General features: G+C 45.6%; 1 protein-coding gene and 1 long non-coding RNA gene across 2 annotated transcripts; one reads left to right on the top strand and one right to left on the bottom strand.

The window, feature by feature from the left end:
• Positions 1-403: 403 nt before the first annotated feature.
• Cmtr2 (cap methyltransferase 2) lies at positions 404-7,235 on the bottom strand. Its single transcript, NM_001106186.1, is given in 2 exon segments — positions 404-3,825; positions 7,105-7,235. A coding segment is annotated over 1 exon segment (2,304 nt). The 5' UTR covers positions 3,806-3,825; positions 7,105-7,235; the 3' UTR covers positions 404-1,501.
• Positions 7,236-7,437: 202 nt separating this feature from the next.
• On the top strand, positions 7,438-17,407 carry LOC134483364 (uncharacterized). Its single transcript, XR_015643628.1, has 4 exons — positions 7,438-7,630; positions 8,832-8,871; positions 14,958-15,097; positions 16,938-17,407. It is a non-coding gene; the product is annotated as an uncharacterized LOC134483364 (long non-coding RNA).
• Positions 17,408-24,160: the final 6,753 nt, after the last annotated feature.

Raw genomic sequence — 24,160 nt, 5'->3', positions numbered from 1 at the left:
ACACACACACACAGAGACACACTACAAAAGCAAGTTTTACTTAGTCCTAAAATAAACCCCATTATTACTACAAGGCAGCAAAACAGCTCCCAAGGACAGTTTCTCTTGTGGTAACCAATTTGCTATTAAACTGCAGCTAACGGAACCACCCACATCAAGTCACTAGTAGGAAATGAAGTTCTCGGAAAGAAACCACCTCAGACCTTCACTGCCAGGCCAGGCTCCCCTCCCTCACTCCCTGAAGTGTACAAATTCTCTCCTGAAGATTTCCCATAAATACAAGGTTGAAGGAATAACTTTTCATGACTGCACACGAAAGGAAATGCAGTATTAACTCCCAGTCACCCTTCCTTTTTAAATTCCCATTATGATTATCTTTTAATGAAACAAACACAAAACATACCTGCTGAAGGCTTTATTTGTGAATTGTAATGGAACTCAAAAATAGAAGAGCATGAAAAATTTATTAACTGGATACATGGCAGAATACTTCTATGTTTTTAAGGAACAGAAAATACCTAAACATTTACATGACATCTAAAAACTTTAAAGTGATGAAGAATTAACCTGTTGCTAGAAAAGTTCACTATATTATTAAATATATATTACTCAACAAAATCAAATAAAATTGATAAAATATCTATCTCACGGATAATCTTAGTAAAGTGCTATTTTCGTACTGAAAAAAATAAACGGCAAAGATTAACAATGTGTCCAGCTGTCATTCTGGAAGTGTTACATTTCCCTCAAGTGTTCTCCGTGACCACCGCACTCTGCTGTCACCCACAGGAGACTTTACACGAGCCTTAGAACCATCTTTCCAGGACAATGAAAATGCCAACATTGCTGAAGGAAGCTTTTCACAACAAAGGAGTGCTAGACACAATCTTCACTGTACAGAAATGACCTTTGGTTTTGGCTTGATTGGTTGGATACTTATAGCTCGCAAAAAGTCACACAAAAACTCCGTATTTCACATCAATTCAAAGAAAACCGAACCATCAATCTAAAAGCAGGGAACGGCACTTATCAAGAAACCTGGTATAGAGATCCCTGAAATCCAGATGTGTCAAGTGTTTCCAGGTAAAGAGCGGTGGCCAAGAGTGACTCACCTCCTGTCATGACTAACCTCACCATTAACAGCATCAGACAGAGAGGAATCAGTGGGGGGATGATGTCTGGATGAAGGCACACGGTGCTAGGCTGGATAAGACCAGCTCAGCTGCATATGCAAGCAAGCGTGTAGTCACCCCGAGCACACACGGATGTCACATGATTAGAGGCTGGACACCATCAGAGCATGGTTCCTACCACAAAAACGCTGTACCTACCAGTCCTATGTCCTTCTGATCAGAACAAGCTATGACTTTCCATAATTAATGTCCTTTAATACACAAACTGGCATTTCTCCAAGATGAAAATTATTAAATAAATAGGGCAGGTAAAATGGAATCAAAGTGTTAAGTTGCAAAACGACACATCAACAACGCCATGTTCAATTTTACAACTCGAGGCTGCTGATGACTTTGTCTCTCTCTCCTTGGATAATCAAATGCAAATGCCTTTTAGCAATGGCAGCATTCAGATCCCACAAAAAATCAAGCAGTGTCCCCTGAAGGAGCACCTCCATTGGTACAAACTGTAAAACCTGCTGGGGGGCACCGGGGTGGAGCAAAGTGCCCAAGAGTTCGTTAACGTTCTGCAGAAACTGAAAAACTGGATCTGGAAGGTTCTGATAACCAATGCATAGCAGGACAGCACAGGTCCTGAGGGGCTCAGACGATGTGGGACAAGAGAATGTGATAAATCTAAAACAGCTGTGGAGGACAAAGGTCAAGCCAGCCATAAACCTTGTGAAGCAGGAAAGGATGGGCAAAATCATCACATCTCCCGAGTGAAGCTGCTTCAGGGAGTGTAGCAGGCAATTCAAAAACAAATGTTGGTAGGCGGGGTCACCGTCATGGAGCAGTGAACAGCTGAAGGCAGTAAGTTCGACGGACTCCAGAAGCTGGACTTCCAGGGCCGTGTACATTTGGAGATCGCGGACAGTGGGTGAACCCACAAGCAGGCACCTGATGGGGTTGCTGGGTTCTACACCCTGCTCTTCCTGAAGGCACTTGGTAAGGCTCAGCAACTCGGATAACACCGATTCTTCCGAGAAGATTTGGCAACAGCGGTATTGCTGCTTGGGGCTGACCTTGGACTCCACACTCAAAGCTTCTCCTGAGGACTTCTCAATGGCTTCATTAAGAGTCTTTAAAATTTCACTATCACAGAAAGGAGAACACTTCACCTTCGGCAGTTTCTTGCCTTCTAGAATGCACCACGAGTGGCACTCGAGGCTGGAAGCACTCCCTTCTAGGAGGGGGCTCTGCCCGGGGTGATAGACGACATGTTCCTCCGCCCAACTATCGAAGAATCCCCTGGCTACTTTATCCTTCCACGAAAGGGTTTCCAGCATCTTCCGTTCGTTATAGGTTCTAAAATACTTGTTTCTCTGTCCGAACCATTTTGTGTTTGTACTGCAGCCAAGAGTGGATTTTTTGACGAGCCAGTGATTTCTAGAAAGGGGCTTCAGTTGGAACTTTTGCATAAAATGCTGTACAGCACAGTTCCTTAAGTTATTCAGTTTCTCTTGCTCCCCCGTCCCCATGCACTCAAAAAGACGAATGTTCTCAGAGATAGTCTCTAACTGGTATCTATGGAAGAGTGTACAACACTCTCTGTGTCGCTCAAGAAAGGATTTGGGGATCACATGATGGGGAAAGAGCGCCTTCTTGGTCATCTCAGTGCCAAAGTTCAACACCATCCTAGATAGCAAAGGACGAATAGCCTCTCTTCCCTTATAGCAGAGACACACCACGTAGACTTCTGAGTTTCCCGCCTTGCTAGTAGCAGGTTTGAAAACGTGAACTTGGTCAAAGGAACAATTTAGCAGGTACATGAGGTTCACAGAACAGTGTTCAAACAACGTAAACATCTTTAGAACAAAAGAGCCACCATCTCCAAGGGTGGTCAGAGCAGTGACAGCTTCACAGTAATGCAAAGGGGAGACTAAAGCTTCCTGTTCGCCTGGGTTTCCCTGGCAGTCAAAACTCCCATCAGCAGTGACCAAGTGAATGGGAGACGTGCCGCTGAGGAAGTCCTGAAGCCCGGTCAGGTACTTCAGGGTCATGATATCACCAGTGTTATCTGGGCCGAAGTACCAGCGGTGCAAGGTGTTTGCAATCAGCCGGTCGTCCGTAATCATCCTAAGATTGTCGTTGGCCTCGTGGTATGGGTTCAGGCTATTTGCTACCCAGCTCCATTCACAGGGGAACCGGTGGGATTTTAAGTAATGGTTGAGGCTGGCTATGAAAGCGCCTGGGGCTTCACACAGGTGCAGAGAATTCAGTCTTCCACTCTGAAAAGCTTCCTGCGGGATAAGTGGGAAACTGCACAAGATCTCCTGGAACTTGCACCAGGCCTGAGTGCAGAGTTCTGCGTTCACGGCCTTTCTCACGTGGGCGATGATCTGCCCCGCCCTGTTGGTGAAGGCGGTGTGCCTGTGCCAGCCGTCCAGCTCCTTATCGCACAGGAGGTTTTTCACTGCGTTCAGGGAGTTCTTCAAGTCAAGGAAAGCTTGGAACTCGACGTGCTCGCAGGTGAAGCTCTCGGCGGGAGCTGGTAACTGCCACTCGTGATCGAGTGGCTTACAGTAGGAAAAGTTCTTGGCGAAGAGCTCAGACACGGCATTGAGAGCGTCTGGGCTGAAGGTCTCGGGGCTCGCTGGCTGCTGAGCTGGACGCTTCCTGCGCTTGCTCATTTTCAGACCAAGTTAAAAACCTGGGAAGACAGAACGGAAGGTTATGCGAGCCACCTTTACAGTGAGTGAGACAGCACTGGGGCAAATCTGGTCACGTGTCGACAGATCCAGTACAATGTGAAGGCCAATGTCAGCATGCTGTTCTAAAGCAAAGCCGAATGGAATAAAGGGAGAGGCCTAGACAGTGATCGGTCCTGGGCTCAGATTCCAGAAGAGCTGGAATTAATCTGTAATTCCTTACAGATTAATCAATGTCCTGGAAAATACACCTTTTATTCCTGGGTTCAATTTTTTTTCCCTTATTTTAAAATACTGATCTTTCAAATTATTTAAGAGGTGGCACATAATGGAGAATATTTAGCAGCGAAGCCGCAGCTTTTGCCATAGCAACTCCCCTGGCTCCTCCCCAAAGCTCTGTCCTCAGATTAGACACAACACACGTACTGTAGACACATGTTCTTGCTTCAGTTTCACCCCGAATGTGACTGAAAATCAAACTCCCTTTGGCCCTTGTAATTCCTTTATAGCCCACCTTCCTGGCTACAGGGTGTCTTCTACACTGGAGCCCGGCCTGCTCAAGCCTCTCTGTTGCCAGCGACTTACCCTCTTACAAGGTTGTTTTAGACACTTTTGATGACCGTTCCCTGAGACCTTGGTGGTACCAAACATCAACATAAGCCATCACCTACTATTCTAGCTATAGCTTCCATCTGAAACGCTGCCCAAAGACCCTTGAGTGAAAAGTTTGGTTCCCAGTTCTCATTGCTACTCAGAGGACAGGGACCTTTAAGAGGCGGAGCCTAATGGAAGGAAGCTAGGTTATGGAGTAGCTATTAGGACCCCTGTCCTTGCTATCCCTTCCTGGCTGCCAGGAGGTGAATAGCCCTTTTCCTGCATGCACTCTCCGCCATGTCCTGCCTCAGCACATGGCCAATGGCAATGAGCCAACTGACCACCATCTGAAACTTCCGAAACCGGAAGCCAGAATAAACCTTTCTCCTAGTACATGTAGGTGTTTTGTTGCAGCAGTGTAAAGCTGACCAATGCGTATCTTACACTATTTGTAAATGAAATTGTACTTAAACCATTGCCCCGCTTGGTGACGCTAAAATTGCCCAATGTTTTCCCTGGTGTATCTTTCAGATTCCTGCCTTCCACTTGTTTTGTTAGACAGCCCATACTTATCCTGTAAGATCTAATTATTTCTTCCATCCCTAAAATGTAACAGATGTCAAAAACAAAACTTAAAACTGGCTGGCGGGCTGACAAGATGGCTCAGCAGGTACAGACAATTGCCACCAAGCCTCTGACGACCTGAGTTCAATCCTGCAAACCCATGTGGTGCAAGAACAAGAATGGACGCCTGCAGGTACGCCCACACATGTACACTCACATAAGAGATAAATGCAAAAACAAAACAAAACCCAAAACCCCTAATAAAAGCATCATCATCAGCAACAGAACCCCTACTGCCTAGGAAACCAGAAACATCTATCTTGGACAGACAGAGGCTAAATTCCAGCAAGTGGACCACTGAGTGTCATATGTCACCTGACAATGAATTGAGTAGTGCTGAAGTTTTCAGTTCATGCTCTGCCCTGATGTCACAGTCAATTCATCCAATAAATGGTTAGACATAAAATTCATTAGGCATTAAAAAAAAATAACCTGACAACTAAAATCACCATCCCACAAAAAGCAGACATTCAAGGTGAAAATGATGCTTCCGGCGCGTTCCTTTGTATGCTGGGCAAGATGGACTCAAAGGAAATCTAGAACTGAGAAGTAAAAGTTAGTTCTGACCACACATGTGACTTCCTTAGTCCTGTCCTCTGAGCAAACCTTCCCATCCCTCTTCATCCTGTACTTTATCCTGTGTTCATCTGGTCCACAAGTCTGTAAGCCCCTTAAAGCAGTGGGTGCCTTTGTTGGTCATCTTCCTTGCCACAACTATCTAGAAGTCCACTGTGAGTAGAGACTCAATGTCACCAACGGCAGCAGCATTTAACAGTTAGAAACTGTAATCAGGAAAGCTTCCAAGAGAAGACAAAAGCAGGGTGTTTTTGCATGCACAAAACTCCTACGTAAGAGCAAACAAAAATTTACTACAAGAAGCTCATCTGTCTCGATTCACGCTGTGCTTGCTGGGAACTGAAGCTATATTTAGATCTCAAATACATTCTATTTTGGAAAAAGTCTACTTTTAGTCATTAACTTCACATACTAATTAGTGGCTGTGGTTAAACTGTGAAATCCTACCGAAATTAAGTAGATAATTACCTTCACTTGCAAACAACCACAGGGATACAAATACTCCGATGTTCCTGACTGTACTTGACTGAGCCTTATGTCCAATTAATTCTTAACATTCCCACCCCCTGACTCATTCCACTCCAGTTACACAAACCTGCTGTTCACTGAAGACCCACGTTGCAACACTTTGCCCAATACCAAAAGGCAATCTCTACCTGGGCTTGATTTCCCCAACTATGTATATAGTTAATTCCCTCATCTCCTCCTAGTATTTGCTTGAAGGCAATTTACTCTGTGAAGTCTATCCTAACATACTTATTTTTAAATTGCATCTCCGGCTCCCAATGCCCCTTACCTCACTTTCTCCCATGGCATTCAGGTTTGTCACTTATTTTCCCCCCTGTGTTCTGTTTGTGATTTGTCTTCCCCAAACTAGAATGCAATCTCCTCACTTTTGCAGGGCAGGATCTTTTGCTTACATGCTACACCCCAAAAGGTTCCAACAGTGGCTAGTGGGCAGTGAAAGTCCACTAGCATTAACTGGATAAATGAACGAATGTTACACTTAGCCCAAAAGACAAAACTCTGAACAGAACAACGCATTTCAATCTCACCCCAGCACTTCAATGCAAGACTTTAAAACTTTTTTTTTTCAATTAAATGCATGTCGTTTCCAAAGTGCATGTGCAGATCTCCCAGTATGTTAACCTCCGTGCCTTTCATCGAGCACTCAATGGAGTGGCATTTGTGACGTTAATCAGTATCAACTGTATTATTCTGCAGGCTCCAGGAGGAAAGCAGGAAGCTTTCTGTCCAAAGCCACAAGGAAATGATTGTAAAATCTGTAAGTCCAACACCAAAGTCATTAAGTTCTCAACAGCTGTCAGGTCTAAATGAACATCAGGGAGTTCCCGCCAACTTTTCCTTCGAAATAAAAACACTGGGGCATGTGCACTGCTCACACCGAACCCGGGACAGCCATAGCTCAAACAGGCATCCGAGCAGTCCCGCCCTTGGCCCGCAGCTAACCCGGGACTGTCACTCACCGAGAAGTCGGGTCCGCATTCCTCCAGCCCACGCCCACCAGAGCCGCACGGGCTGGAGCAGTAGCACGGTACACGCGGTCCTCACTCACGCTAGCGAGCCACCCGCTACTTCCGCTCCCGGGAACAGCTTCCGGGGTTGACGTCTCCTTTACGTACCCGACCACCCGAGTCACCGACAAGGAGGAGGGAGCGCTTAGACGATTGCCCGGACCCGCGCACGCGCAACTGGAGCCAGAGCCTCCTCCAGGCCACGCCCCCATCGGCTGCAAGATGCCGACAGCCACACTGCGCAGGCGCCTTCCAGGAGGCCGAGCTATCCCGCGCGTTGCCGTCACTCAGGATAGCAACTAGAGGCTCTGAGCTCTGGTGCAGAGAAATGCTTCCTTCTCTGCGGGTCGCCATGGCAACGGAACTGTGTTTTGGAACCCGAAGGTTTACCTTGGGTAGATGCTAGTTCCTAGGAGAGACTGCATTAAAATTGGAGCTCAGTGGATAGCTTGAGTTCAAAACCAAAGAAAGGAAACGAGTTAGTATCATCACTTAACGTGTTTACATATTAATAAGGCAAGAAAAAAAATCACCCGGTGTAGTGCCACAAGCCTTTGATCCCAGCTCTCGGGAGTCAAGAGGGAAGCAGATCTCTAAGTTCAAGCTCACCCTAGTCTACATAGAGAGTTCCAGGTCAGCCAGTGCTACCAGAGGAGGGTTTCTCAGGCTTGGGTTACTCCCTTGCGACTAGACTGTGGGTAGCCACAGCTGCTGTGAGTTCCTAAGTGTAACAGTCAAGTCATGTTTAAAGGACAGCACTTTACCCATCCTGGAGCTCTTATGGTCTTTTCACCCCCTCTCCTGTAAAGTTCCCTGAGCCTTGGGGAGCAGGTGTTGTATAGATGGCCCATCTATTGCTGAGTGCCCGGTCACTTCTCAGAACTTTGAACAGACATGAGTCTGCATTAACCACCATCCACTGCGGTAAGAAGCTTTTCTGACGACTGGGAAAAACAGCGATCTACAGGCATAAATATTCAGGGGGCGGTTTGGCAACTTGACCATTTATGGGGGAAAAAAATCAGTGGATTCTCCCTTAGAGTCCATGATTTTGTTAGCTATGGGTTTTGGCCTTATTTACATTATGAGGCACGAATTACCTCTTGTGGGGCAAGCAAATATCTACTGAATGTTTTAGAAATATTCCCTAAGGTTCCTTCCTCGTTTTCCACCCTCAAGAAGTAGCTCTCAATGTATTTCCCATCACCCTAGTTTAGACGGTCTAGTCTAGAATTTCACATAATTCAGTCATCACAGTTTGACTCTTTGTTCCCAGCCTCTTCTTCTTCAATTTATTATTTAAAATGTATTCATCCATATTGTCTGATGTCTCTAAAATTTATATTGCAGGGGGTTGTCATTCTGTGGGTTGGTTTTAATAACTCTCCGACTGGAAGGTGCCTGCTTAGTTTCTAGACTAGTGATATTATGAATGAACCTGCTTGCAGAGTTTCTAATATGTTGTTGGAAGCATATGTTTCCATTATTCTTGAGTAAAAGATTCAGGTGTGGGAAAACTGGCTCATCCAGTACGTCAGCTTCTCCGCAGCATCACGACCAAGAGAAGATAATTATTGCCGCTGTTGTGTGTGTAACTTAAGACTTCCCCAGATTTCTGAAGTGTTCCACCATTTTGTACTCCTACCCATAATGCAACTTTTCGGTGTTTTCTTTTTTAGCCATTGGAGAGTATAGGATGATGTCATTACGCAGGTGAAGGCAAGTACAAGATAGAACGAGGCCTGCCATTGGATGAGAAGGAAGGATGGGCGGGAGAAAAGACGAGGAACAATACACCTTCCAGAATCTTCAACCTCAAATCACATCACATGGGGGATTAGGTCTTCGGCGCGTGAATTTGACAGTGGGAAGAAATTCAATCCAGAGAAAATAAAGAGGAGCCAGGATACAGAGGACCATGAAGATTAGACTTCCACCCCCACTCTGCCGCAATAGGAAATCCTCACCAGACAAAGGAATAACCATTTTTGTTCTTAAAGACTTAGGGCCAATAGAGAAAAAGTCAAACAAATTTCCCAAAGGAAGTTAGGAACCATCATGGTACTTTATTTTTAACTGGAATCAATGCCCAACGTGTTAAAGCACTGGCCTTGGGGAGTTGTAGTGTTAAGAGCTCACGTAGTACCGTGGCCCACTGGGATCCACATGACTCCTGTCGGTGAGTGGTGAAGCACAGCAGCTCCTGCAGTTGAGTGCCTGGGCTGAACTCTCCACAGCCTAGCCTTGTAACCCTGGGCAAGGAAAGACCAAGGTGGTGTTAGGATTACCAGACACCGCCAAGTGCTCACTTGGTAGGTGCTAGCTATGCCTAGCAAAAAAAAAAAAACTAGAAGGGGGAGGAGGAAGATTTGGAAGCTAGAGTGCTAAATTCAGACCTCCTTTGCAGAGTTTTCTCTCTCTGCTACTTTTCCTTAATATATTCAAAGTCATCAGTAGAGCAGGGAAGGGAAGAAAGGTAGGGGAGGAAAGAAGGAGAAGGAGAGGAGCTGGAGGAGAGGAGAGAGAAGATGACTGAGACCAAATGACTTCGTACCTGCCACTGAGACTCTGTCTGCTCTGTCTGCATGCTGACTTTAACAATTTGGACTGGTTTCAAGGGGAGATGGACAGGCTGTACACTGCAGAACAAGTGTATCATAACCTTGGAGGCGTTCACAAGCTGGTAGATGAGGCAGGAAGGCCACAAAGCCATTTTGGCTTCATTACTACTCATTATTAGGAATCATCATGGTGCTTTATTTCTAACATTAATGTAAGTTTAAAAACACAGGAAGTAATTCTGTTCAGTGTGTTTGGGTACAAACAGACACAGACTTGCTATCCAGACATGAATAAGGTAGGTATCCAGCAAGCTTGAGAGAAGAGTGTCTTTCAGGAAAGTTCAGGGACTCGGTCCTAGGAAAGGGGTGCAAAGGACATCCGTTGGATATGTAATGTCTTATTCTTTTTATTAAGCCCTGAAGCAATAGCAAATATCAGTACTTTAAAATTTGGGGAAGTGGATACAGCAGTGTTATATTTTTCTCTTCACTCTGTATAAAAAAAATACTTCCTAAAGCTTTAAAACATGAACAGAAAGAGCATGTCCTCTGTTCCTAAATCCATCCGAACTCCAACCCATTGTACAAATAGTTTCTTTGTTCAGCTAAACCACACACACACACACACACACACACACACACACAAATAATTTTCAGGAATGCACACCCATCTCGTATCCACCTTAAAAGGAGATTTTGTGACTATTAAAATGGACTATATGTTGGTGAATGTTCACCAAAATACACTTAAAATTCTGAACCGTCTGTATTGAACTGGGTTTGTATTTCACATCATTAATGGGCAACACTAACACCACGTTACATCTGGGGAAAGTGTTTTGTGGTTAGCACGTTGCTGGCATAGAAGCTGGCAGTAGACAAGCAGTTGGTTTTATCTCGGAGGCCGAGTCCTGATGAAAGATGGTGGCTGCTTAGGAAAATTCAGGGGAAAGACAGTGAAGTCAAATATGGACCAATCCAGCAGCAGAGACTGACTAGGGAGCAGTGTCAAGGGCAGGGTAGTGCAGTGGTATTCTAGGTGGCATGCATAGTCCCAAGAGATTTTTGATTCTCTTTCTGCCACTCTCTCGGACCCCTTTCTGTCTCCCTCCCCCTATGCCATGTATCTTGTGCTTTCCAAGATTTTATTCTTGCTCATGGTGAGTCCATGTGCTGAGGAGACATTCCCACCCCCACCAGGTCAGATGTGACTCCTCTTTCTCCCTACAGTGGGAATGTGGCATTTGTCTCTAAGTATTCCAATTCTTTGTTCCCCTTCTATTAGGCTGCAGTGAGACTGTGGGCTTTGAAAGGACACGGGGAATATTGATCTAAGCACTCCTGGCTTGTGGCGCATAGTAAGCAATCAATAAATGTTTGTTAAATGAAGGAATGATTTAATGAATGCTGTCCTCGTTTGGCAGACAAGGAAACAAGCCGAGAAGTTGAGAGTTTTCTCAAGGTTACCTTTCCTTCAGAAGTAGGATAGACAGATATGTTCTCAGCATTTCAGCCAGCTCCGCCCCCTTCTTTACTTGTCTGCAGCAAAGCTTCTTGGAAATTCTCCATGCTGTTCTGTGTCCTTTCTATTTCTCCGAAGACTCCCCCAATCAGCTATCCAACTCTCCTATTTACTGTCACCGTGGCTTCTGCACATCTAAGTATGGTGGATGAGCCTTGGGACTCAACTTTCTTTGATCCTTCCATTGTCTTTGATACAGTTGATTTCTTGCTTGCCACAGATAATAGTACTTTACTTGGAGTCCCAAACACCAGCCCTAAGTCTCTTCTCCTCCTTACTGACTCTCTAGTCCAGTCTTCTTCCCTCCCGCTATGCAGCCCAGACTAACCTAAGACTTGCTAGGTAGCCCAGGCTTGTTTCAAACTCTTGGTCTTCCTGCTTCAACCACCTGAGTGTTGGGAGCATAGACACATACCCTAGAGCTGGCTCTGATTTCTTAGTATTAGAGCGAACCAGTGCCCATTCCGTGGCCCTTGTCTTATGGATTTTACTGCTGTGATAAAACAATATGACCCAAATCAACTTGTAGAGGAAAGAGTTTATTCCAGCTTATCATAATCCATCACCGAGGGAAGCCAGGGCAGGAACTCAAACAGGGCAAGAAGCCAGAGGCAGAAGCCATGGACCAGCGTTGCTTACTGGCTTGCTCAGCCTGCTTTCTTAGAGGACCACCAGCTGCAGCATAGGGATAGAACTGTCCACAATGGGCTGGCGGTCCCTCCCACACAAATCATCGATCAAGAAAATGCATTATAGTCCAATGTGGTGGGGGAATTTTCTCAATTAAGGTCTCCTCTTCCAAAATGACTGTAGCTTATGTCAAGTTAACATAAAGCTAGCCAGCATAGCCCTCTTCCTTGTGCCTTCCCTGAGAGACCTCATCCATTCACAAGCCTTAAAAACCACCTAAGCACCAGTGACCACAAAGTGTGTCTTTAGCTTAGATCTGTCTTTGATCATCCAGTCTCTTCTTGCAGTATCCAACTTCCTACTCAGTATCTTCATTAGGATGCTTTCTTGGTCTGTTTTGTGTTGGTATAAAAGAACTGAGGATAGCAGGAGGCTCTGAAACTCCAGAGCCCATCCCCAGTGATGCACTTTCTCCAGTAAGGCCACCCATCCCAAGTGTCCTCAAACATCATCACCAACTGTGGACCAAGTATTCAAATGTGGGAGAATATGAGGGAATTATAGTCTAAGACACATGGTTATGGTACCTACTTGGTGAGGGCCTCATACTGCCTCAACTCAGTGAAAAACAGAAGGGGTCATGTGATAAAAATGTGAAAGGTGAATTTTCTTTGTCACAACCCTGAAGCTACTAATACAAGTCCACAAGAATAAGAAATCATTTGTATAAGAAAAGCGTGGATCCATTCAAGACCTGTGTTCCACCGGGTATGTAGTAGTTTGAATGAGCTGTCCCTCGTGTTCTCCCACATTTGAATACTTGGTCCACAGTTGGTGATGAGGTTGGAGGAGGCTTAGGATGGGAGGCCTTCCTGGAGAAAGTGCATCACTTGGGGTGGGCTCTGAGGTTTCAAAGCCTCCTGCCATCCCCAGTTCTTCCCTTCTGCTTTCTGTCTGTAGTTCAAGATGAGTTCACTCAGCTTCTGCTGTAGTGTCCCTGCCTCACCATCTTCACCATCTTCAGTGTAGGCCCATAGGCATATACCAGCTATGTCTGGCATCAACTCAATTTAAGATGCCAGGGAAGTAGCTGCTATGATTTGAATATGATCCGTTACTGCCTAAACTTATATTGAGTCTTATTAGTTCTTCCATGGGAATTGAGGGATGGGACCCTGCATTAGTTTCTTATTCTGTAGCCTACTAAAGCATCGGGACCAAGACAGCTTGTAGAAGGAAGAGTTTATTTTAGGCTTAGACTTCCAAATGGACAAGAACACCATCATATCAGGGAATCACGATGGTAAGCATGGGCAGGAAGCAGGAACATTACAGGTTCGAGGCCAGCGTGGGCCACATAGAGACTTGAATGCCAACCTGAGCATTATAGTAAGATCCTGTCTGAAAAATGTAAAGGCCAGGAGGGCCTAAAATGGTACAGCACTTGCAAGACCCTGTTTCTTCATACACAGACACACAGACACACAGACACACAGACACACACACACACACACACACACAGAGAGAGAGAGAGAGAGAGAGAGAGAGAGAGAGAGAGAGAGAAATCTAAATGCATGTTCCTCTTTCACCTACAGCCTCCTATGTATCAACTACTAGAGATTGGATGAGATAGTAACTCTCTCCCAGTTGGCCACACTTTGCTGTCATTACACATACTAGTGCATTTGGAACATTTATTTTAAACTATGGCTGTCCCACTAATGCCCTTTCTTAATCGTGATTTTTAAGATTTTTATTTTAGCTCCCAGGTGCTAAGTCTGCAAACATTTTGAAATGTGAGTTTGTTCAGTCCCGTTCATATGGACAACACTTACCACAGTAAAAAAGATTTAGAAATGAGAGTAACACGGCTTTAGTTCTCTCCTTGACCTTTCTCTTCGCCTCTTGGCTCATGAAATCCATCACTGAAGTTTTCTGCTTTTGCTTCGTTGTGTTTCTGCTGTGTCTTGCTGAGCTCACGTTCTTAGTAATTTCCTCTAAGCTCGAAGCCATGGCAGCAAAGTCTTCCAAGGCTCCTCAGGTTCCTTCTCCTCCATCTCCCATCTCTCTTTGGTCTGCTCTGCCCGGGTTTTTTTGTTTGTTTGTTTGTTTGTTTGTTTGTTTGTTTGTTTGTTTTAAAGTCTGCTCTTTCTCAAGGGGACCACGTTGTTCTGTTCATCTGACTTGTGTTTCACCCCAACAGCTCTGCTCAGTTCCTTTTACTCTGTCAAGGGGAAAACAGTAAATTCCTATTCTCTTTGGCTAAGCCCTTCATTCCTTCCAGTGAGTATTTTGATGCCTGGAGATTGCTTTATATCTGCCCCTTATAGCCCAAGGGCAGAAACGTGGGAAGAGCTCAGCAAACACCCTGAAGCCTTTGGTGTAATTTACCCTCACCACCCCCCAAGATGTTAGTGATGTCTACTTTTGAGATATCCCCTTGTCTTAGTATCAACTTGACACAGCTTATTGTCACAAGACAAGAGAGTCTCAATTGCAGGTCCAGTGGGCCTGCAAGCACGTCTGCCAAGGACTGTCTTGATTGCTAATGGATGCAGGAGAGTCTGGCCCACTGCGGGAGGTTCTAATCCCTAAGCAGGTGGCCCTACTGCTGAGCCAGCAAGTTTGCTTTGCATGGTTTCTGCTCCAGGTTCCTCCCCTGACTCTCCTCAGTGACAGACAATGACCTATAATTTGTAAGCCAAATAAACCCTTTCTCCCTTAAGTTGATTTCTGTCAGGGTATTTTAGCTCAGCAACAGAAATGAAGCTGGGATGTCCAGCAACATTGTAGATAGCTTATGCAAGTGTATCTCATGATGTTCACACAAGGATGTGCTAACTTCATGACAGATTTTTTAAGAATGTATCACTTTAGATATGACTGCATATATACATACATGCACACACACGTGTATAGGTGTCAATGTCTTCTAGCATTCTTAGGGACATAAGAAGGGGGTGAGGGGGTGATGGATTGTGGTGACCCCAACTACACACAATGACAGGACATGCGAAGCGAGCTTTGGATTTTTTTGGAGGGAGAGCAATCTCACTAATGCTTTTCTGACCTGTTCTCTACTGTTTTCTCAGCAAACAGCACAAGCATCCTTAACCCAGAGAGGCTTGTGTTGTGCTTGGCATTTGATAGTAAATGTGGACTGCTTAGGAAGCATCCCTACGTGCAGTCTGGAAGGAAGACACTCCCTAGGATGAGTGAACCAAGGAGAGCGGTAGGTAGACTGATCCGAGAATGTGTATGCTGTAGCAGGGAGATGTGGGGATGCTTATAACAGAGTCATGGCTCTGGAAAGTAAGAAATGTGGGCTTGAGCTGGCTTCTGGATGGAGGACAGAAAAGATGGAGGTGAGGTGAGATGAGGTAGGAAAATCTGCAAATCTCCCTCCACTGGGAGGAAGGAAAGCATCATCCCGGGGAAGAACGCAAACACAGTGGCCGTGCATTTGTGCTTCCACGGAACTGCTGATATCATGGGCTGTGCCCTCAGAAGGCAGAGACCTTTTAAGCATTGACGATTGCCCTCGTGAGCTCCGTCCTCGGCCTCCGTCTTTGTGATGGATTGCCACCTGCATGGTGCCCTGGCATTTCAATAATTGGCTATGGAAGGTTGTCAGATGCCTTTCTGTGGAAGGGAGCAGCAGAAAAAAGCTCAATTCTATCAATTCAAATATATTTTTGGGCTTTCGAATCTGCTTTTAGTCAACTTCTCTGTGATACAAACTTGTGCTTTGCTATACTATATCTAACATGAATATAGTCCACCGTTGTGTAGTTAAGGAGTTATTTACCTCATGTGGATTAGTTGAGGTTTTATGTTCTTTTCTAGATCATTTCTGGAAGGGTCATAGTATTCTCTAGATGTTTCTAAGAGGAAGCCAGGGTACCAATAGCCCATGTAAGCAGGCTTAGCAGGCACGTGAAGGCTCTTTAAGATTTCTTTACATCTTTAAGGTGTATTTATGTGTTTGTGTGCAGGTCTCTGTATATGTACACAGATATGCAAGTACATGAGGAGGCCAAAAGAGGGCGTTGGGTATCCTGGAGCTGTGAGCTGTACAAAACGAGTGCCAGAAACTGAACTAGATCAGTGCACAGTCTTAACCACTGAGCTAGATCAGTGCACACTCTTAATCACTGAGCCAGCCCTCCAGTTCCTAAAAAGTCAGGCAGGCATCTAACCAAACCTCACTGACCGTGTAAATGTTAATTTATAATAGCTAATGAGTTAATATTAGTTAGTCTGTGGATTCATTTTGTATCGCTTCACTAACTGCATTCTCTGGGCTCACGCTATCTCCTTTAGCCTTATAGGAGTCACTCTTATAGGAGTTACTATTATCTATCCTACAATGACAGTGTGACTTGCAGAGGTTTTCTAACTCTTGCAAACACTCACAGGTTGGTATGTTGTCGTTGTAAGTACAAGATGACAGCTCAGACCTCAGAGCTTTTGCAATTGTGGGAATCCTGCATTAGCCATCGAGGCCTGCATAATTAACTACCTGCCCTAAATTTTAGTCCTTTAGATTGTAAAAGGATGGAGTCAAAGTGGCTTAAAACAGCGCCTGCTTTCCAGTAGTTTCTGTGGCTCAGAGATTAGCGCCTGGCTTAGCAGGGTGCTAAGGTCCCTCCAAGGGCTGCAGACATTGCTGGGCTTGAGTGGGAAGGGTCTACTGGCAAGATCTTTCCATTGGGTGTTGACAGGATAGTTCCCTGCTGACATTTGACCAGAAGCCATCCTCACATCTTTGCCTCACAGATTTTGCCAGGGGACACATGTGATAGCTTCCTTTATCAGAGCCAGCAAAGGTAAGCCAGGAGGAATGTGAATGAGATTCAGGGCCTGGTCTTGTAGCCTAACTTTAGAGATGGCATCTTACCGGTTAATCCCACCTATGGAGTAGACTCGAGACTCTAAGGCCAGCCCTTATTTAAGGGGAGAGGATGGCCTAGACACGTGTCACCAGGAATAAGCTATACTTGAGGGTAATTTCAGAAGCCACCCAAAACAGCACCCTTCTCAAATAACTGCCCACATCTTGTCACTTACAGGGTCATACTGAATGTGCTCATATCGTGTGCCCATAACCTCCTAAACACAGTGGCTGAAACAGAGACAGACGCTGCTCTTCACCAACTCAGAGACTCTCCCCTGCAAGAGCTCTAAATTGTAGTTCAGAGACTTGCATTGCTCTGCCATGGGCTTGAAATAAAAAATAATTGGAAGCTATGGGGAAACCACCATCTTCTGCTGTTGACTGATGAGTAGAAATGGCTGGATGAGGAAGAGAAAAATAAGAGACGGAGACACACAGAAAGATTGGCTGTGGTTCCTCCCCTGGGTTTGGAGAAATTCAATAAAAGCATTAGGATTCTGTCGCTCTGAAGCCAGGGTTGAAATCCATAATATTTAACAACCAATAATGCCCAAATACCAACCAATCCGCGAGGAACGCTCCACAAACAACTGGGGGTGACATCAGGTACTGGTACCCACCAGCCCAGCTGTCCCCCTTCCCAAGGTGAATATGAACTGGCAAAGCACAGGGTCAGTCTGGGGTGGGGGACGCTGAGGGAAGGGTGAGGCTTCCGTGTTGACTGCAGCGCTCTTGGGCTCTTTACTGGAATCCCTTGAGGCACACACACAAGTGTCCTAGTCAGGGACACACAGCTTGAGCTGTGTGAGAGGAGATGGGGACAATCTATACCCAGACATGGGATAGCAACCGTGCTACCACTCTGCAATAGAACCCACAACCCAGACCTACACGGAGCGCCCTAGTGGACCCAGGGACTGTGAACCCCTCCAGCCTGTGTGTAGAGCTGGAACATAGCAACTGCAGGTATAAAGCATTTACCACAAACTCCTGCAGTACCCCCAAAAGGAAACAAGAAACCCAAGCATCAATTTGGGGAAAAGAAAAAAATATATATATATATATAATGTTTTTAATTAACATACAGGATAGCAGATATCATCATGGCATTTGCCAAGTATATTCTTATTTTTTTTAATTAAATCAACGAGAGTCAGCAAAATTAATGGATGCTCACAAAGCCTAAATCTGCTCAGAGCGACATTGATGGAACAGTTGTCTCTCAACTCAGCAGAATTTCCACCTCAGTAACTGATTCCCTCACAGTGCTTGTGTGTGTGTGTGTGTGTGTGTGTGTGTGTGTGTGTGTTCATGTGTGTATGCACATTATGCCCATGCATACAGAGGCCAGAGGTACATGTCCAGTGTCTTCCTCAAATTTTCTCTACCTCATGGTTTGTTTGATTTTCTTTTATCTCTGAGACAGAGTCTCCATGAATCTGGAGGTAAGCATTCAATTAGCTCTTCCTGCCTCTACCCCAACAGCGAGGGCTACTGAGTCTGGCTTTTTAATATGGGTCCTAGGAATTGAACTCAGGCATTTATGCTTGTATGACAAACATTTACCAGTGGAGCCATCTCCCCGGTCCCTCCACCATGTTTTTTCTTCCCTGTCCAGAACAAACTCCGGTAAGTATAGTCCAAGAGCCAGCAAGGACGTGAATCCTGAAGTTTCACCGTGAACCTTACCCCCAGGCTGGTTGTCTTTTGAGAGCTTCTGTTTGGATAAACCTTTTCAGGAGAGGACATTGGCAGTGGCTTATTTTTCTCACTCTGGCTATGGTGGACCATTGTTTTACTTCCTAGTTCAACAAAAGACAAAGTGAATTGTCACACTCAGAAAAAGATGAATCCCCTGCCTACAATGGCAGTTTCCCTTTTAGAAAATGGCATTGGCTTTAGTACACTAGCGCTCATTACTCACAATTATACATTATAACTCATAATCCAAAAGATTCTTTAATCAAGCAGTTCTCCCTAGGAGGCAATCTGAGTTACAATGCATTGTAAATATCTACTTTAAAAAAATAATTTGGGGGGCTGGGGATTTAGCTCAGTGGTAGAGCACTTACCTAGGAAGCACAAGGCCCTGGGTTCGGTCCCCAGCTCCGAAAAAAAGAACCCCAAAAAAAAATAATAATTTGGGTGCAACCCTGTAATACTAGTTACTTGAGAGTCCGAGACTACTCTGAGGCAGAAGGATCACGTGTTGGAAGCCTGTTTGAGCTACACAGTGAGTTCAAGGCCAGCCTGGGAAACTTAGTAAGGTTTTATCACAAAATAAAAAAAGGCATGGGAGTATGTCTCAGTACCAGAATGGTTAGTACCAGCAAGGCACCAAGTACTACAAAAAAGTATGTGCACGTGCATTCAGTGTGTGTGTGTGTGTGTGTGTGTGTGTGTGTGTGTGTGTGTGTTATAATTCTACTTTCAAAATCTTAGATAAATTATAACACTTTAGAGTACCAGTCTAACCTATGCCAACCGCAGGGTCATAAAGAGAGATAGCCTTTGGCTACTCATCGCTACAGTACTTGTTGGAATGAGAACGACCTCCATAGTTCCACATGTTTGAATACTAGGTCTGAAGTTGGTGGAACTATTTGAGAAGGATTAGGAGATGTGGCCTCATTAGGGGAGGCATGTCTTTGGGTACTTGGCTATAAGGTTTCAAAATCCTCTATTGCCATGTGCTTCTCCTTCTCTGTCTCTTGCTCATGGATCAAGATGTAAGCTCTTAGCTGTTCCTGCTGGAGTGGCTTTGTCTGCCATCTAACCCTTAGAAACTGTAAGCTCAACTGGACAGTTTCTTTTATAAGCTGGCTTTGGCATGGTGATGTCACCCCAATCGAAAAGTAACTAAGATAGTGACTGATAATGCTTAGTGTTCATTGGCTGTGCCATCATGTACCAGGTACCACACGGGCACACCCCACACTTATTTTGCTAGTTTATGATGCTCATTAGTATCCCCATCTTCCAGAATAGGGAACCAGTGCATAAATGGATCCAGAAATCCCATCCAGGGTGGATTAGGAAACTGGAAATGGTCTGACTTACTCAGTGTCTCCTCTGAGCCACGATGTGCCAATTGCTAGATTTAAGTCTTAAAGTTACCACCGTTATTTTCAGTATTTGGCAATATAGTTAGTAACTTTGTGAATCATTCCTCCAGGCTCGGGCCTCATTCCTCAATGAGTCTGCGTTTAAGTGATTAGCAAGTAGCCAAGGATAACAAAGTGCCCTTGCCAGCAGCATTAATTAGTGAGTGTGATCGCTCATGCTTCACTCAGAGCCAGCTTGACAATCTCTCTGGCCTCTCCTGGGCATTCTTGTGGCTCTGAGGCCAGCGGTGGGTTAAGGATGGGTTTCTATTGATCTTAGGTTCTTTCATGTATTCTGGAATCTATTGGCTGATCCTGGTCTGATAGTCTCAGGAAACTGAGTGTTCCCCACCCCCACCATTCCCCCAAGTGATTTTCATTCTTTAGCATTCTTTAGCTGAACTTCAACTGAGGACCAACGCAAAACTTCAAAGTTACAAAGCTGGGGATAGGAGACACACGCCTTTAAGCCCAGCCTTTGTGAAGCAGAGGCAAGTGGATCCCTGGGAGTTCCAGGCCAGTCAGGGTCGCTTGTCCCCACACAGAAAAAGTAGACAGGGAGCAAAAGGGCTCTGTCCTCAGTTCTGCATGGACCACATGTGATGGTACTTGCCTGTAATCCCAGCATTTGGTAAATAGAAGCAGGCAGACAAGAAGTTCAGGGCTATCCTCAGCTATATATGGAGTTCAAAGCCAGCCTGAGATATGCTAGACTCCCCTCAGGGTCAGAGGGGAGAGGAGCTATTGAAAGCGCGGGATATGGCAAGCCTGCTGCTTGGGGCAGTGTTGATTGAATGCAGACTACCCTGGAGTCACCCATAGAGTGCCACAGTCACCCCTCATGGAAGTTTAGAGAACTTCCTCACAGCCCAACACTTCAAAACTGCAAGTAGTATTTTCTAGCACAGTCCAGCCAACTGGTCCTGAGCCAGGAATGCTGGTGGCTTCTGTCCTTAAAAAAATCACAAAGACAGATCTGTTTCCTCCTGTTCCTAAGAGTATTCAGAGCCCTTAGCGTCTAAGGCTTAGATTTTTCATCCTTTGGGGCAAGAGCCTTATAAAATGCACAGGACCCCTGAGTCCTTGCTTCTGAAGAAGCCCCTTCCCTGTTTATCACTTTGGAAGCTTTGGTTGTGGCTCAGAAGGGTGCGTGGTACCCTGGGGATTGGGAAGAGATCTTTGTAGTGGTGATCACGATAACCCTCATCAGTCAGCCTGTGAGGGCTCTGGAACAAAGAACAGGGGCTGACAGACCAGGGACCCCTCTAGGCCTGCTTCTCGATCTGCGCAATAATTCTTTTTTACCCTGACCTCTCTCTCAGAATATATTTCAGAGGATCCAAGGAGGCAGTGGGTGTCCACGTGCTTTACAGAGGTAAAAGATGAGGAATGTGGACCCAAGACAGAGAGAGCGAAGGATGGAAGGAAAAACGAATGCACTGGAGACAGGGAGAAAAGAACAGGACTCAGAAGGAGAGTGAAGAGGTGGGCTCTCCTCAGAACTTGCACCAACAGGGACAGTTTTACTCTTCAGAAACTTTTCCCAGGACCCTCAGCTGAGAAGCAGACAGCCCCTCACTCACAGTGGTACGTTGGCTGCACTGCCCTCTGCTGACCGTCATGTGACAGCACAGATGTCGAGGAGCCATTGAAAACAGTGAACCTGGGTTTTCCAGAAGTCTTCAGACTCGGTTCCGAGACCCAGTTAAAAGCCCCAGTAGAGCAGCAGCACCCTCTCTCTCTCACCTTTCCTCCCAGAAAATCCACTGGTTCCTTTCTCTTGGTCACTGCGGCCATCCATTCTATAACTAAGGATTGTGGTGCTGGACAGATGGCCCAGTGGCTGAGATCAAGTGCTGCAATTTCAGAGGGCCCAGGTTCAAATCCCAGCATGTCACGTGGCTCCCAAGTCCCTGTGATTCCATCTCCAGGGGATCCTCCTTTCATATTCTTCCTCCATTTTCATTCTCCTCAGGAATGGATGGAAGGGACTCTTCTAACTACTCCAGGCCACCTGACTCCTGTTCCACTTTTCAAGACCTCACTTATGCCTCGGTTCCTTTCCCAGTGCCTTCCATGCTTCAACAGTGGCAGACTCAGTGGCCCTCTGGTTACACAGAACTCCCCAGGGAGAAACTATCGTGCCTTGGGTACCTGCAGAGCTCATCAGAAATCAGAGTGAATGAGAAAATATAACGCCCGGCAAACCTTTTGACCGTCTGTTCTGGGCTAAGCATTTCACCCGGACACAGGAAGAAGAGCCTGCTGTCTTTGCCGTGTCCCATTCTCTTGGTGATAAAGCTATTTACTGGATGCTTCCTGTGGCGAGCACTGTTCTAAACTGCATATGTGAGGCCAGCAACCTGAGAACTAGAATCTCTATTTATAGACCAGAGTCAGAGGCAATGAGAAGTTGATGAGGCCACTTGCCCAAGGTCATAGGGTCCTGAAGCAAGAGAACCAGGGCTGGGAACAAAGTCTTCCTGGGTTCAAGACCCACCACAGGCTCCCCCAGGTCCTCATTGCCAGTAACAGCACTGATCTTGGTGGCTTCCAGGTTTGGATTGGTTTGGGTGTTAAGTGTCAGCCTGCTACTCTGTCATTCACTCTGTGTGGATACGAGCAGTGCCCTCTGATGCCGCTCGCTGTGTGCGGCGTCCTCATCTGTCAAATGCAATGAGGAAGGATGGACTGCACCTCAGACGATTACAGCAGAACGAAATGGCCCAATAAATGAGGTGAGACAGAGGCTGGAAAATGAACAAGCTCTGCTCACTTCCTTTTATAGCTCTCCTTTGTACTTAATCCATTTGTTGTTGGAAAGAGATTGAAATTTTTGCTCCATTCGGTCATTGCTAAACCTCTTTCTGAGCCATACCTCGTCCTTCCTCCTCACCATCCTACGGCTATTTTCCTCAGACAGGTAAACTATGCCTTTCAAACTAAGTGTGCTGCTTCTTCCCTGCTTAAATCTTCTCGATGGTTTCTGCTGCACTATGTGTACACACACACACACACACACACACACACACACACGCACACACACACGCACATCACACATACACACACACACATGCACATGCACCACACACACAGCACACATACACACGCACCACACACTCACACACACACACGCACATCACACACACACACACACACACACACACACACACACACACACACACGCACACCCTGGGTCCCAGGTGGTGGAAGGAGAGAGTCAACTCTGACAGGTTGTTCTCTGACCACCACATGAGCTCCACAGTACACATCCATACATCCATATGCCCACCCACTGTAATTACATACAAAATAAATAGATATAATAAAAATGGAGTCCCCATCTCCAAAACACCTGCCGTGAATCACAGGACTGTACTTGATACAACACTGCACATCTCCCCCACCTTGCATCTCTCTCCTCCTCGCCCTCCCTCATTGTGAACCTCGCTTGCTCTCCAGTTCTGTCCCTCAAGTATGAAAAACTTACTCCTACTTTGGAGTACTTGTTCCTGGGACAGACAGAAACCTGGAATAGTGCAAGGTTGTCACATCCTTCACAGACACTTGTTCCCTTACTCTTGGAACTATCCTCTCCCCAGAGGCACTGTCCCATGGTAACAGAGTTCCTAGACACTACTGTTTAAAATATAAATTGATTAATTAATACATAAACGTTTCTTTCCCAGGTCTCGTTCCCTACAACGTTCCAAGCTTGAAGGCGACTCCCAGACCCCCAGCACCTGGAGCAAGGACTGGCTCTCAGCTATGTCACTGGAGTGGACAACCCAATCTACATGTGTGCTTTTCCTGGCTTTTGTTCTATTCTTTCTGTAAAGTGTAATGGTGGGCAAGGTAGTAACAGACACTGACGTAGAATAGACCGGCATGGGCCCATACTGCAAATAAACCTACCTTTCCTTGTTACACACTTTTTATCAGATGTTATAGTTCTCCTTTGAAGCAAGTAGCCAGACCCAGAGCCAGGCTGTGGCCAAGGATTCTGCTCACATACTCTGTCTGGCCTTCAAGGCATTCACCACCCTGGAACTACTCCATTCATCTTTCTATTGGCACCTTTGGTCTCCTCTGTCACCCAGTAAGATACAAAGCAGATGAGGAATGTAGCAAGGGGCACTTTAAGTGACAGAGACGTAGAGTCCGGCATCCATTAGGTCTTCAGTAACTCAGATTCTAAGTAAATGAATTAATGAAAGGATTCCATTAGCCTAGGATCCATTTATAAACCTTGTTTTTTTTTTGCATATTTGATAATATCAAATTTTTTGGCTCT

Source organism: Rattus norvegicus, chromosome 19 (assembly GCF_021556685.1).
Source record: "Rattus norvegicus strain SHRSP/BbbUtx chromosome 19, alternate assembly SHRSP_T2T, whole genome shotgun sequence".
In the NCBI taxonomy this organism is placed as follows: Eukaryota; Metazoa; Chordata; class Mammalia; order Rodentia; family Muridae; genus Rattus; species Rattus norvegicus.
Note: the sequence above shows the minus strand (reverse complement) of the source record. Positions and strands in the feature narration are given on the sequence as shown.